Raw genomic sequence first — 16318 nt, 5'->3', positions numbered from 1 at the left:
TACCATCCACCCCAACGGAGCAGCTGCGGCCATCTGCCGGAGGACGGAGGAGCCTGGCCACCTGGAAGTGGAGGAACGGCCGCCGACCACGAGGGAAGGAGGGGCTCCCAACCAACCGCCTGGAGCGGTTACTGCTGCCAGGGGCGGAGGAGACCCCTACCATTCACCAAAATGCGGCGGAATGTTCTGACCACCAGGGGGTGAAGGTCTGCCTCCGATCCGTCTGGGGAGGCGCGGCTATCGTCCATTAGAGGGTGGAGGAGTGGCCAAGGACCAAGCTACGGAGTATCAGAGAACCGGCAGAGGGCGGGGCCAGCTCGTGATTCCACACACCTGGCTCCTAATTAGGCTAATCATGCCTCAGAGAGGGATAAGGGCTGACTGGATGCTGCAGTGCGACAGAGACAGAGAGATTTACGGGCAGCACCTGTGCACCTTGTCCGACACCTGTGTGTGTTTGTGTCTTTGTTTCAGTTTTATATTAAACATTATTTATATCGTCGAGCCAGTTCTCACCTACTCCTTTCCATTAATCCCTTTACAGTGTTATTCATGGCTTTTGTGAGAATAAAAAGGGGCTTGGCTGTATTCACTCATACAGACAATATTTAAAACCCTTCTTGTGAGCTCTTGTAGAATAGGACAATTTGAGAGTCACGAGTGAACGAAGCCTCACTCACTGTGCTTATTTAGGTAATGATGGTCTGAGGAGCCAGCAGTATTTCTGTCCAGTCTACAGAGGCTTTACTGGCATGTCAAGGCAGATTTTGTCATGTCAAGGCTCATGATTTAGATACTTGGTTGTTTATACCACCACCATTTCAGACAGTTTAGAGCAGATCATTGAAATGTATAATATGCGCAGGGCATAATCGACTGACAGGTCCATACATACGCACAGTAACACACCCACAAACACACATTGAATCTCTTTATCTCCTCTGCACATGCAGAAACAAGACAGTACATTAAACAAACACTCCTTCAGTTCACCCTTATATTCATTGTAAAACATGAATGGCCATAGTGTAACTATATTTTTTCCCCCTTTTGCACACAGAATTAAATTGACTGCAGAAAAGAGTTAACATGAATAATTAGTTTGTTAGATCTTTTGAAATGTCAGAGGCAGTTCCTTTCAAAGACCGTTGTGAATATGGAATGAATATGATGTCAGACTTACTGTAACTGTAACGGCGAGGACATGCTGACTTGGGAACTTATTTGTTTTTTCCAAAAAAACATTTATGTTTAAAGATTTGATCACCCAAAACGGAAAATTCAGAACCAATCAGAATTCAGAATCATAATTTATTCTCCCTTGTGTTATTTCAATCCTGTATGACTTTCTTTCTTCCATGGAACACAGAAGAAGTTTAGCAGAATGTCTTTACTGCTCATTTCCATACAATGAAAGCAAATGGGAATTGATGCATTAAAGCTCTAAAAATGACATAAAACACCATACATGTATCATAAAAGTTGTCCATTTGACTCATTCACTATATCCCAAGTCTTCTGAAGCCATACGATATATTAGAGTTTGGAAAATAACGAAATTGATATTGTGATTAGTTGAAAATCTTCCTCTCTGCCGCAGCTCTCGAATATCATTTGCATTCATGTATATTTAAATACTGCATGAATATGCATTGCAACATGTTTGATGTCAGTGAAGCATAACTCATCACAACATGCCAACAATGAATATGCATAAGCGTGAAAGAGATTGAAAAGCTACAGTGGAGGGCAAGATTATCAGTAAACAACATACATTTCACTCTGTTCCTCACACAAAGCTATTGTATGGCTTCAGAACACTTAAATTATAGTGTGTAAGACGTATTTGCCACTCTAATGGTGTTTTTGTGGTCACTTTCATTGAATTTAAAAGAGCAGTGTGTGAACATACTGCCTAACTCCTCCTTTTTTTCATGGAAGAAAGAAAGCCATACGAATTTGGAACCCTTGATACCAATTGATATATTACATGCAAATACATCTATTTTAATAAGCACAGATAGATAATGCAGGGCAGTCATGCAAATTAATGGCTTACTTGGTGGCCTAGGCGAGATTGGATATGATGCCCCCCCTTAACACCCCCAATCCCCCTAATTAAGGTAAATGTTGACCAGAACGTTGAAGCTCCAAAAATCACAAAGGCATCATGAAAGAAATTCATAAGACTCCAAAAAGGATTTAAATATTGATCTGTTTCTCACAGACACCTATCATGTCGCTTCTGAAGACAGTTTAACCACTGAAGTCTTTTTTCTGCTTTTATGAGATTTTTGGAGCTTCAAAGTTCTGGCCACCATTCTCTTGCATTTTATGGACCTACAGAGCAGAGAAATTCTTCTGAAAATATTAATTTGTATTCTGCAAAAGAAAGAAAGTCATTCATATCTGGGATGGCATGATGGTGAGTATATGATGAGAGAATTTTCATTCTTGAATTCGCAAGGCAGGGGTGGGGCGGCACAATTCGGGACACATTTCTCCCATCGTGATCATGCAAGCTCTGTACGAGGGCGGCTGGGCAGGTACCCTGCCATGTTGCCCCAGAAAGCATTGCCGCCTTAGGCAGCTACCTATACCAGGATCCACTACTGCACGCATACACATTGTGTATAAGTGTGAGGGGCACTCATGCACTGAGATATCATCGTGTAGCACACATATGTAAACACACACTCAATTGTTGTTTTCTCTCTTATGTAATGGAGCTCATTCAAGACTGGTGAGTCATCTGGGGCAAGAGAAAGAGGGAACAAGAGAGAGAAAGAGAATGAACCAACATTGAATGCCCTGTGTGAGAAGCCCAGTGTTCATAGCAGAGTAGACAGCATTCAGGAAACCAAGCATAATCATAATGGTCTCTGGTTCATAGTTAATCATCCCAAATGGAAAACACATCTCTCTGCAGTGGGAGCACTTGGCTCACGTTCTCACTATCAGAGGCGGAAACGCTGATGTCAGATGGAAAGCTACAGTCATATGCAACTTTTAATGTGTGGGACAGCTCTCTGGTTGCCATGATGACCGAGTTGGGATCTTTAAATACCACTTTTTATAAAGTAGTTAAGAAAAATGGGAACACTTTACAATAATGCTCTATTTGTTTACATTAGTAAGGGCATTAAGTATCATGACCTAACAATGAGCAAGGATTTTTACAGCATGTATTAATCTTGGTTTATGTTTTGGTGAATTTTTTAAATTTCATTGTGCATTCATGTTAGTTTATATTGCATTAACTAATGTTTATGTATGCAACTTTTCATTCATAAAAATGTATTAGAATATGTTGAAAATAGGAGTATCCATTTATAATTTGTGCCATAATAGTATTGTTTATTTTTAATGTTAACTAATGTAGTTAAGTAATTTCAACAAATACAACCTTATTGTAAACTGTTAAAAAAAAAACAACAAACAAACAAAAAAAGATTTTCTACTTTTTAGGGACATTATGATTTGGTACTCTGTTTTGGTTTTCACATGTTTATGGAGGTTGTTGGAAAGTTTGACCCCTGGTCATTGTTTAGTTATGCAATGCCATAGCAACAGTGCAAGAATTCCCATGCTAATAGTTTCACATTCATGTGATTCTCTGGTTTTGCACAATAAGTTGTTATCAGACAAAAAAAAACACTTTAAAAATACAAGTTTATGTCTTTATGATACCTTATAGTCTATAATTTCCCCCAGGAAATTGGGACATACATTTCCTCCCACCATTCCTTTACTATTTTACAATCAACTCTCCTCAAAAGTAAAAGTAACAAGAGTAACATTTACATTTTTATTTATTTATTTATTTTTATCAAAAGAAGCACACATCCATTTACAATATGGGTTTTGCAGTGAAATGAAGAGTTAATCCATTCAAAACATGGGACCATTGTACGCTTGACTTTTAATGAACACTTTGTGACTTAAAAAAATTAAATAATGTACAATGTTTGAGGTTCCCCTTCTGTCACTCACTCGATGTTGTGTCGAAAGAAGTGACACAAAAAATCTTGATTGACAGATGCACGCCAACTTCTCTTTATACCCGTAGGTCCGGGGGTGGGGCATGCAAATTCTGTCTGCCAATTTCACATTGGCCTTTTCTCAAGTTCAGAGGTACATGAGGCTCCCAAGGAAGACCCCTTGTGTCACTTCATTTGACACAACGTCTTGTTCCCTCTCTCAGGGAACGGAGGTTACGACAGAAACCATGATGTTAATTTGACATTAATTGTTCAGAAACATTCAACAATTGTCCTCAGCATAATAGGCTTAATTGTTTCCAAGGCACTTACTTAATGATATGGGTAATTGTAAAGGGATTACAATGGAAAGGAGGAGGCGAGAACCGGCTTGACATTATAAATAATAGCTTTAATAAAAAACTGAACAAAAATACACAAACACACACATGATGGTCAGATGACCGTAAACGATCTCTCTCCTTCGCACCACCTTCCGCAGTCGACCTTTATCCCTCTCGGAGGCTTAATTAGCCTGATAAGGGACCGGGTGTGTATAATCATGACCCGGCCCGCCCTCCGCCCTGTCACATTCCTCCCTCGTTCTCTTAGGCTGGGGAGCCCCCAGAATGACGTACACCCCCCTCTTTTCCTGTGGAAGGGTGTGCCTTCCGCCCCGTCTGTCGGCAGGTCATCTCCGTCTAAATGGATGAGAGTGGGGACATGGGGAGGGAAACAGAAATAATAAAAAAGGGGGTACTTCCTGTAACAGTGTAGTACCCCCCCCAAAAAAAAACACTGTTAAATTTAAAAGAGAGGGAAAAGGCCAACGCGGAGCGGCAGAGAGAAAAAAACACTTACTTGCCAGTTCTCCGTTACGCCGTAGCTTGGTCCTCGGCCACTCCTCCACCCTCTAACGGACGTCAGCCACGCCTCCCTAGGCGGATCAGAGACAGTCCTCTAGTCCCTGGCGGACGGAACACCCCGCCGCGTTCTCGGAGAACAGAAGGGGTCTCCCGCTCCAGGCGGTCGGCAGAGAGCCCTCCCCGCTTGCGGTCGCAGTCTCAGACCCCGCCACATTTCAGCGGCTGGTAGGGGACTCCTTCGCCCCTGGCAGTGGCCCTGACTGCTCCAGGCGGTCGGTTAGGAGCCCCTTCTCCCCTCGCCGTTGGCGTCCGGCTGCTCCATTGGGGTGGATAGTAGTGGCAAGTACTCTACTACGGCATATCCCTCCTTCCCGGATCTTCGGCACCAATGTAAAGGGGTTTAGATGGGCAAGGAGGAGATGAGAACCAGCTTGACAATATAAATAATAGTTTAATGAATGTCTAACTACATACTGTATATCCTACCTCAAAAAGCATACATTTAGTTTTCCTAATCTAATTTTCACTGTATTATCTCTACAGCTATGTGAAGTGTCATCTCTTAGTGGATAGGGTTCACTATGAGTCTGATATTTTTATCTAATACACCCTAATTGAGCAACCACATAACCGCACTAGAAATAGCTCATCTTGACTGCGGGTCTGGGTTCCACCAATCATTTTCTATGTTTATATTTAATGTAAATTCATAAAACTATTTAAATGTGTTTAAACCATTGGTCAAAGCAACCTACATGGATGTTGCATGAGTGCTCACTATTTATTATTCAGTGCTCAAGATTCTTGAGAAAGAAGGGCAATAAATGTAATTTTTGAAATAATTAGTGAACCATGGCCACAAAATCATAAAAGCATATAAAGGTTTACCTTCCAATGCCTCTGTATTGGTTTGTGCTTTTGGTGGCATTGTATGATTTTTATTGCATTTTATTCAATTGTGTTTCTTTCAGGCAGTCAGTCTGAGATCTGAGAGATTACTGACTAGGACTCCTGCAGATGACATGCAGTCTCAGGTAAGATGTGGGCTAAAACAGTGGTGGGCCTCTACCCAAACATGGGTCACATGTCTGTTCTGATAGGGCCATGGAGAGCAAGGAACAAAAACCATGCTAAATTAGCTATTTAAATTATTTTATTTAAATATATGTATTTGATATTAATAAGTTGACCCTTTATTTTACCCCTTGGTATTCCATGTAAAATCTTGGTCCTGAAGCTGAACCGCTTATCTTAAAGGTGTACAAAAAATTTTACTTAAAAAGAAATGAATATTAATTTTGAAACATATCCATAAAATCATGAACACTCATGTGAGATGAAGTTGTGAGAGTTCAGTCATATCAATAACCTTATAAAAGCTCTTTTATTCTTCACAGGGGCTGGGGTGCCTCATGGGGGCAGCCATGTTAGCATCACATGACAATCTGAATACTAATCACTTAATTTCAGTAACTGCCCTGCTATTGGACACTTTCATTCATGGATTAAATTAACCCTGGTTTACTGTGCGTAGTGAATGTATACATTGCAACTGAAAACTAATGTGTGTGTGGAAGGGCAGAGGGCGGGGCCGGGTCATGATTCCGCACACCGGCCCCTAATTAGGCTGATTAATCCAGAGAGGGATAAAGGCAACCAGAGACAGCAGTGCGACAGAGAAAGAGAGAGTTACGGGCAGCTGCCACACCTATGTGTGTGTTTGTCTTTTTGTTTAAGTTTATTATTAAAATATTATATATTCTGTTATAAATATTATATGTTCCAGTTCTTGCCTCCTCCTTTCCATTGAAATGTTACACTGGTGCTGTAACCCGGGAAGGAGGAGGGATGCACTGTAGTAGAGGCCTCGCCACTACTATCCAATGGAGCATTCCATACATACGGAGTAGCCTGGCCACCTGAGTGTGGAGGGATGGCCGCCAACAGCGAGGGGAGGAGGTGCTCCTAGCCGACCGCCTGGAGCGGTCAGGGCCGCTGTCAGGGGCGGAGGAGACCCCTACCAGCCACTAAAACGTGCCGGGGTCAGAGAATCGCTGAGCGGGGAGGGGCTCCTGGCCGACCACCTGGAGTGTGAGGACTGCTGCCAGGGGTGGGGAAGAAAGTCTGAGAAGTCTACATTACTTCTTAACCCTCAAAACATTTCAGCATCAGTTGAAGTTCAAAGTGTACTTTCAGCATTTCACAAACAGCTAAGCTCTCTTAGTTGTGAAATGCATTGCACTTGAGTTATTTATGAACCTTGGCAGTGCCTGGACAGTTCAACATCACCTTGAAAGATGCCCTGAAAACACATAAAGATATGTTAAAACAACCCAATGACAGAAGGAAAGAAAGAGAGAGCTTTTCATGGACTGGACTTGGATTTCCATGAAAAAGCCCTGTTCCCCCAGCTCACAATGGGATCTGCATGATTTAACAAGATACAGTTTCGCCCTCTGTGAGAAAATGGGGATCTTCCCATGACCCCTAGAGTTCAAACAGAGAGGGGATGCATTAGTCAGGTCACAGTGAGTGTGGAAAGGGAGAGATTGCGGAGTCTAAGTCAAGAGGGAGAGGTAGAGAAGGGCAAACAACAAGCTGCCAGCAAGACATTTTGGTGAGGCAAAACCAACTCTGTAACCTCTTATCACCACTCAGGATTGATAGCAGGCACTGGCACCTATTCTTGACCCTTTTGGCCAAGGTTAATACATTAGGGAGTTTAAATGAGGGTCGCCACTCAAAAAGGGCTGTGCAATGAGGTAGTAATGAGTTTCTCCTGATGTGGTGCCACAAACTACAGGGCCACAAAGAGCCTTTTTCTGCAAGATGATGGAACGTCTTACAAAAGGTTGATCTATAAAAGATGACGATATATGGATGGTACTTTTCCTCTTCGACCTGGTGAACACAACAGCTATTTTTTCCTAAATCTATTTGAAATGTGAAATTGTCAGACCACGAAACATGATTCCACTGTTCTACATTCATTTTAGATGAGACCAAGCCCAGAGAAATTGGTGACGCTTCTGGACATTGTTGATGTATGGCTTCTGCTTCACATAATAAAGCCTTAACTTGCATCTGTGGATGCAGCAAACAATGGTGTTGATTGACAAAAGTTTACAGAAGTATTATCGAGCCAATGTCATGATATCCATTACAGTCGAATGACTGTTTTTAAGACAGTGACGGATCGAAGACTGAGGGATCAAAGATCATGCACATTTGGAAGTGATTTTTGGCTGTGCCCTGTACACACTGAGATTTGACTGGATTCCTTGAATCTTTCAACTATATTGTGCATGTAGAGGGTGAAATGCCTCAAATCCTTCCAATTTGGGGAACATTGTTCTCAAAGCACTGGATTATTTGCTGATGCATCTGTTGGCAAATTGGAACCTCGACCCATCCCAGCTCTTGAAGGACTAGGCTTTTTTCGAGGCTCCTTATAACAGGATTGCCTCACCAGTTTAACATCCCTTCTTTAATATCACCTTGTTATTTCAACATGTCAGATTGATTGTAAGGGATAATATACAGTTAGCTGGTGGTTATCGCACAATAAACCCTGACAGGGTGATCAGTCTTGCATCACCTGGAAGGGGTTTATTGTGTAATAACAACCGGCTAGCTGTACATAATACACAACTTATCACATGGCTACTAACCAAATAAATAAATACATGGACATCAAATATTGATTTGCATTGAATTTATGTAATTTGAGAAGAAAGAAACTACTGAACAGCTAAAATCCACCTCCGGTTTGTGTCAGAGTTCTGTTGATGTTTATTTTGTGAAAATGGCCATCCGCCTATTAGAAGACTGCTTGCCAAATAAACAAAGAAATACACATGAAACATTGATTTGAGGTGAAATTATTTTATTAGCTTACTTGAAGTGAGCCAAGAAGCAGGAGAGGCGGATCGCAGAACTTGGATGAGCGGTTTAATACGTCTAAATCCCTGAATGTTGAGTAATATCAGAGCAATACCTGACTGGAGATATGGGGATGTTCGGTTGTAACAGGGCAATATCAGTCCGCTAGATGGCGCTATTGACCAATTAGAATTGAGTATTCCAGAGAGCCATGTTATAATAGTCCTAAACTGCCACTGTCTCAACTTCTTTGGAATGTGTTGCAGGCATCAATTTCAGAAAAACATATATCTTCAAAAAGCAATGCCGTTGATTAAGTAAAGCATAAAGTACCTTGTCTTTTAATGTTTTTGCTTGAATACAAGTCAAAGTACATTTACTTTTTGTTTTCATTGCATTTTGCATACTCTCACAACTTTTTTGGAATTGTGGTTGTAGTTGACAATAAGACTAAATGTATCATCCATGTTTTAGTTGTCTCGAAACTCAGATTCTGTGTTGTGAAATGAAATGTCTCTGTCTGTGTCTCTCCCAGAAAAGAGTGGAGGAGTATGACCATCTGAATGGCTCACGGATCATTTTCTCAGATGAGGCTCTTCCCAGCAGTGGAGTGAACCAGCACTTCACGACTCCAGATATGACACCAGAAGTTGTAGTGATCTCTCCTGGTCTTCCTACACCTCCCTTAAGTCCATTCCACAACAGTTCAGCTCCTACATCTTTGCAACACAAGGCAAGAGCATAGGTGCAAGACATCAGAAGCATTTTGTGCAATTGCAATGTGAAACTAATCCACATGATGCCACCAACTGAAGAGCTTTGATTAACTTACATTGACAATGACACTGTTCCAAAACAACTTCACTGATTGACTGACAACTTCACCCAATTGACTGATATGTGCACATTTTATGTTGTTCTGCCCTCTTGTGGCCTTAATTAAAAAATACAACTACTCTACAGTATGTTAATTGTAACTTGTTTTAAGGTGATTTTATATATATATATATATATATATATATATATATATATATATATATTTTTTTTTTTTTTTTTTATTATAATTATTATTGTAGTCTACTAGTGAAAATGCAATTTTGCACATTTATTTTATAGTTTAATAGGAATATTTTCATTAGAAATTATTTTAGCAACATAACAATTCAAGTAAAAGGTTGAAAAATGTACCTGTTTTTTTTTTCTTCACTTTTGTGAGCTGGCATGAACTTCAAAAGTTGTTCAGAACCTGATGATCCATTTTATTAAGCATGATTTGAGAATTTTGTGCTTCAGTGGGAGCAAAGAAATCTGACTATTTGCACAAAGGAGTTATCATGATCAACATCACAATACTGGAGCCTAGAAAGAGTTGATTTTGAAAATACAAATAAAAGGCAATGTGTTGATTTTGCCTTAGGAATTATAAACATTTCATACATTTGCTTAATTCATTGTTTAAACATTTGTGTGTGTGTGTGTGTGTGTGTGTGTGTGTGTGTGTGTGCTGACTGCATTCTAATGTTCCCATCAGGTTGCTGATGTCAATGGAGGTGGATTCCCAACACGTGGTTATGGATCATACTATGGTCCTACACAGGCAAACAGTAAATCCTTAATTTAATTTTGAGACATATTTGTAGAAATCCAAATAAATCACATCTTGATTTTAAGAGGGTGTTCAAAATAAAATAATTATTAATTGCATGTTCCAGATATTGTGGGAAAGTGTAGTGCACTAATATTGGATAAATCTCTCATCCTCTAAACTAAATTAGTAGCAATTACTAGTAATACTTTGATATTGTTTTAACCATTAAACAGTAATCTCACTGTTTCTGTTATGGTCTCTCAGATGGATTGTCTAATGGTGAAATGAAAAGTGGAGGCTCTGCCACGTTGCCCCGGACTTCTGCCCCACGAGATGAGCGACTGATAAAGTTCTCTGGAATCGGCCCTGTAGATGAAACAGGCATGCCAATAGCATCTCGATCTGTGAGTCTCCACACAACATACGCTCACTAAATCACTGCAATCTCACAAATCATTCACCGGTCTGGTACAACACCACAATGTGTCAGTTATAACATAGCTTACTTGTTAGCAATATTTTGACCCACATTTTATCTACTGAGCAATACATTGGTAGATGACATGAAATACTTTTGGAAAGTTAACATGTCCTGTGGTATGACATACTATACTCCATCAAAATCTATTTTAACTCAGAAAAATAACTATTTAGCTGAACACGATTCAATTGTGGAGAGTGGTTCCACGTGGTTCCGTCTCCTGCACTGAAGTTCACTCCAGTATCTCACTCTCACCCTGCCTGGAGACAGAAGATGTAAGCTCCTCTGTCTTCACTGTCATTGGTAGTCACTTGCGAATGTCCCTCGTAATTTGCATAAAGTTGAAATACATTTTCTCAACTTGTCTTGTCGCTTCCCGCGGTGATCTCTGTAACCAACGGTCACGACAGCTAGTGTCGCCGGAATTCGCTGTGCTCTCATTGAAAATGAATGGGATGGTGACGCTGTCTCATGCAATGTCGCTGGCTGGGTGAATGGGGCTGAACAAGTATACCCCTTTATCTTCATCTTACACAGAAACACACAAAATAACATTTAATTTTAACATTTAGTTTCCCTATTGTGTCCAATGGAAAGCATGCTGGGAACTAGAAATCCACTGCCCAGTTTCAGTTAATCAAACCATAAAGGTTCATGTTATCCAAACACAAATGGATAAATATATTTCCAGTGCAACAACTAAGTAAAATTAAGTTAACTTGGTTACATGCATTTTTTAAGTAATATGGACAAAAGTGAAAGTTTTTTTTTTTAGTATAGCTAATTGTTTTATAAATATTGTACATGCATAGGCCTATATGTGCTTTTTGAAATGTCATTTCACACATGATCATTTAAAATAAGCTAGTGAAGGCAATTCTTGATGTTGTTAAAAAGGTAATGGACATGTTACGAAATTATGTTAATTATGTAGCCATATTATGTAGTTTTCATTTAGAACAATGAACAGTGCATATTTCGCTTTCTCAACCCTCTTTACCAGAGTGTAAACAAGCCCAAGGACTGGTACAGGAGCATGTTCAGACAAATCCATAAGAAACCAGAAGGTATATGCTCTCTCCCTCTCTCTCTCTCTTTTTCTCCTTTTGCATGGAAACAATGAGGAAATGCATTATTCACTGTCAGATTGTACAAACAGAATAAATGACAATGCTGGCTTAGAAATTTTAGACTTTCATTTTTGAACATTGTTTTATCTTTCACCACATTCAGAACTCAGCAAGAAAGTGCACAGCTGACCTTTTGAAAGTGAAACCAGATAGGCTGTACTGAGCATGATGGGATTTAGGGTACAGCAATGTCCCTTCCCTTCACCAGTAAATCCTCTGAGATTGATCTATACTGATTACATACTCATACAAAAGCCAAAAAACTGTTATTGCACATAACACTAAAGTTGATTTTAAAGGCAGAGTTCACACAAAAATAAAAATTATATGAGCACTTACTCACCCTCATGTCGTTCCAAAACCATTGGACGTTCTTTCTACTGTGGAACACAAAAGGAGATTTTCCATCGAAAAAATAACTTTATACTCGTTTAGAATGACATGATGGTGAGGAAGTGATGACAACATTTTCATTTTTTAGTGAACTGTCTCTTAAAAACCTCCAAGAACAGCATCAGAATTGTGGGGGGTTTCTGCATGAAAACACCTGTTGAATTTTACAGTGCTTTACCTCAAATTTCTGTTAACCAAAACTCCACAAAAAGGATGCCTGGCCAGAGTCTTGAGCTTGATTAATATTCAGATGCTTGAGTATTACTGCTCCAGTTAACCAACTTTAATGACTGGAGCACCACTTAATGTAGTTGAGTAATTCTAAACAGCATATTGCAGCATTATCCGACTTGCTCAATGTGTTTCCATGAACACCTTTGTTTACTAAACAAGTCTATTTGTCTAAAAGTCTAATTGTGCCTTCATACAGTTAAATATTTTAATAAAGGGTTTTCATGTGAGAATCTGACATGCTATTGATCTTTAAATAGAGAGTTAAGTAGTCATTTAGCAGACACTTTTAAATAAAGTATTTACAGTATAATTACAGGAGCTCAAGAGCGCAATAGTGATAGCTTATGAATTAACCTTTGCAGCCTTCTGATTACCTGCCCTTAGATATTGATCAGTTAGATTTTATACTGAACAACATTTTAACCTAAAATATTGATGTGGAAATATCTAAATGAACTGGGCTGCGTTTCCAAAAAGCATTGTAAGCCTAAGTTCCCCATCTGTCGCTCACTCAACGTTGTGTCGAATGAAGCAACACTAGGGGACTTTCTTGAAGGCCTCGGTTACTTCTGAACTTGAGAAAAGGCCAATGAGAAATTGGCAGACAGAATTTGCATGTTCCTCCCCTAGACATACGGGTATAAAAGGAGGGAATTGTGCATCTGTTCATTCAGATTTCTTCCGAGAATGAAAAGCTGAGCGGTTGTGCGATCAGCGAGCTGAGATCACTTCTGTTCCACTCATCTCTGCAGAACATAGCTGTTGGATCTACGGTGCGTATCAGCGGCTTTCTCCTTCTCTGCACCTGGGTGCTTCGACAACGCTTCTAAAACATAATATTTTTTTCTAAAAGAGTTTATTTCTCTAAAAGAGCACACACAGTAGGCGTTGAACGTCCTTTTCAGGATGCGTCTTTTTAAAGATGCCCTTCCGCCCCTGTGTAGTTCCTGGATGCGGTCGATATCTCTCCGCTCCTGATGGTCATAGACGCTGCCTCGTGTGTCTAGGCCATGATCACACTGAGGCGGTGTTTGTGGATGGTTCTTGTTCTCACTGCGAGAACTTAACCATGGCAACGGTGTGGTCGTGGCTTTCCTTTCTAAAAAGGTTTCGCCAGGTAGATCCCCATGAACCACCCGCCCCCCGGCACGCTTGTTGACTTCTGTCCAGGCTTGAGGTGAGAGCGGCTCACCTCAAGGCTAGTTTGACTACTTCCTCGGACCCGCTGAGCTGGATGATGAATTCACAGCTGCATCGAAGAGCGTCCCGGTGTCTGACGCATAAGACTCGACTGGACTGCCGCCTTTGGGTCGGCGTGCCCAGTCTGAAGCTGACGGCCAGATGGCCGACATGCTTGCCTGGGCTGCTGTGAGCTTGGGGTTGGACTGGAACCCTCTGTCCTCCCCGCAGCCCTCACAGCTAGACGATTGGTTCCTCGGGTCCGGGCTGCGCTCACAGTTCCTTTCTTCCCGGAGGTGCACGATGAGCTGACGAGGTCGTGGAAGGCACCTTTCACTGCCCGCAACCAACCTCCTCGTTCATCCGCTCTCAATACCCTTGATGGCGGGGCAGCCCATGGGTATTCGGAGGTCCCCCAGGTGGATAGAGCGGTTGCGATCCGCCTATGTCCGGAAAAAGCTGCAACCTGGCAGGATCGCCCGGTGCTCCCCTCCAATGCCTGTAGGATGACATCATCACTGACCGCCAAAGCCTACATCGCCACCGGACAGGCCACCTCTGCCCTGCATGCCATGGCCCTCCTGCAAGTCCACCAAGCCAAGGCACTTAAAGATCTGCACTTGGGTAGTCCACCCTTGTGGTCCAGGAAAGTCACCTATGGCTGAACCTGGTCAAGATGCGGGAGGTAGACCAAGCCTACTTTCTCAACGCCCCTGTCTTCCAGCTCGGCCTATTCGGCGACAAGTCGATGACTTTGCCCAGCAGTTTTCGGCGGTGAAGAAATAGATGGAGGCCATTTCCCACATCATGCCCCGCAGCCTTTCTAGCACAAGCCGTGCTCCGTCTGCTCGCTGAGGGCGTCCCCCTGTGGATTCCAAATGCTAGGCAGCTCCACCTCAACCTGGGCCCAGCTCTCAGCCCCACCATTGAGCACCTCTCAGGAAGCACACACCCCCGTCTCTCGGACGTCCTGGAGGACACAGAAGGCTCCCAAGTGCCCCTGGTAAACGGACCACTCCGTCCTCTGGTGGAGGGCCGGGAGGAGAATCTTTATTTACCCTAATTTCCTTTGCCTACCCACATTCTCAATAAAAGAGCTATTTCCTCATTCCATGGGTCCCCTCTGCCCCCCCGGTCGCCTATGCGAGAAACATAGAGAGAGAGAAAAGGCATGGCATGTGCAACCTGCTCCCATGCTTGGCACGTCACTTTTACCCCCCTTCGGGATGCCGGGGGGTAAACCTAAAACGTTTATGGGGCGTTGGGGAAGGGTACGTGCAGTCTGACGCAGCCTGTTGCTTTGGTAAGCAACTGCCTGCTCGCACCTGCGTCAGAAGCTCACGTACATGGTTCAGCGCATGGCGTGATTTAATAGGGACCTTGTGTTGCTTCATTCGACACAACGTCAAGTGAGCGACAGACGGGGAATGTCTAGGTTACTGTTGTAACCTCCATTCCCTGATGGAGGGAATGAGAAGTTGTGTCCCCCAGCCACGGAGCTGAACCGAGCCACTGTAACGGCCAAACCTTATTCTCGGCTCCTCAGTGCAAAACCTGAATGAACAGACGCATGATTCCCTCCTTTTATGCCCATATGTACGGGGGAGGGACATGCAAATTCTGTCTGCCAATGTGTGTTTGATAAGGGAGATATCTAAAGTGTGTAGTGTTGGGGGCCTCCACTCACTATCAAAAATAATTTGAAAGGTAATGAGGTAGAATCAGGCAGAAAAGGCTTCTTTGGGTAATTTGGTTGTTACCACTTTTTATAGTGTTGATAATGACTTTGTCAAACATCTGAAGTTCAATACAGATGAACAAAATTTGTACTTAGTCTAATGTATTTAGTTACTGTTATTTCTTCTAATTTCAGTTTTTGTCAAATTTTTTATTTTTGTAGAGACTGAGCTTGACTGGAGAGAACGTAAGTAGCTAAATAGTTACATTATTTTTGGCTCTATCTATCTGTCAATTTATCTGTCTCTCTATCTGTCTCTCTGTCTGTCATCCATCCATCCATCCAAACCAGACACTATTGCAAGTGTACAACATTTGTAAGCTCTCATTGATACAGATTAACTTCACTCATTTTTCTTTTTTACCTACAGAAAGGTTGTCATCGTCTTCGTCCTCAGACTCTGCCCAGCAGGATGGGCATTCAGATCCCTTCATGTTTACCCAGTACGGAGCCCTGCCTGACTGGTGAGAGACAGAGATATAGACTAAAGCTTTAAAAGAGAGAAAAAAAAACTCAAGGCAGGTTAGGATCTGTTGCTGCATGAACCAACAATGAATGTGTGGTGAAGTGTCCTGTGTTTGTGTGTGTGTGTGTGTGTGTGTGTGTGTGGGTGGGGGGGTTGTTTTACAGGGCTGATCTGGGCGACATAGGGAAGCATCCAGAGCCGAAGAGCATTTTTGACTTTGAGCCTGGAAAAGGAGCAGCGTTGGAGGATCGTACTCAGGTAAGAGACCTGAAACAAACTCCATGGATTTATGAAGACTCATTTTAACAAGCTATGACTGTAAAGAACATATGCTAGTGGGTGTGTTTATCCTGTAGATTATAATGATTTGTAGCAATGCAC

The 16318-nt window shown here is 41.9% G+C and overlaps 1 protein-coding gene across 7 annotated transcripts in view; it reads left to right on the top strand.

Moving 5' to 3' along the window:
• The window catches only part of LOC127630614 (vinexin-like), a 64107-nt gene that overhangs the window by 21718 nt on the left and 26071 nt on the right, over positions 1-16318 (top strand). For 5 of the 7 annotated variants that reach the window (XM_052108234.1, XM_052108231.1, XM_052108228.1 and 2 more), the window contains exons 2-9: positions 5818-5880; positions 9264-9461; positions 10260-10332; positions 10581-10720; positions 11801-11864; positions 15607-15657; positions 15842-15935; positions 16102-16195. In XM_052108234.1, coding sequence (XP_051964194.1) covers positions 5869-5880; positions 9264-9461; positions 10260-10332; positions 10581-10720; positions 11801-11864; positions 15607-15657; positions 15842-15935; positions 16102-16195 — 726 coding nt within the window. In that variant the 5' untranslated portion in view covers positions 5818-5868. The remainder of the gene's footprint in view (positions 1-5817; positions 5881-9263; positions 9462-10259; positions 10333-10580; positions 10721-11800; positions 11865-15606; positions 15658-15841; positions 15936-16101; positions 16196-16318) is intronic. The other 2 variants (XM_052108229.1, XM_052108230.1) reach the window with 2 other exon arrangements.

The sequence above is a fragment of the Xyrauchen texanus genome, chromosome 37 (genome assembly GCF_025860055.1).
Source record: "Xyrauchen texanus isolate HMW12.3.18 chromosome 37, RBS_HiC_50CHRs, whole genome shotgun sequence".
NCBI lineage: Eukaryota > Metazoa > Chordata > Actinopteri > Cypriniformes > Catostomidae > Xyrauchen > Xyrauchen texanus.
The sequence above is the reverse complement of the archived record's forward strand: the minus strand, read 5'-3'. Positions and strand labels throughout refer to the sequence as shown.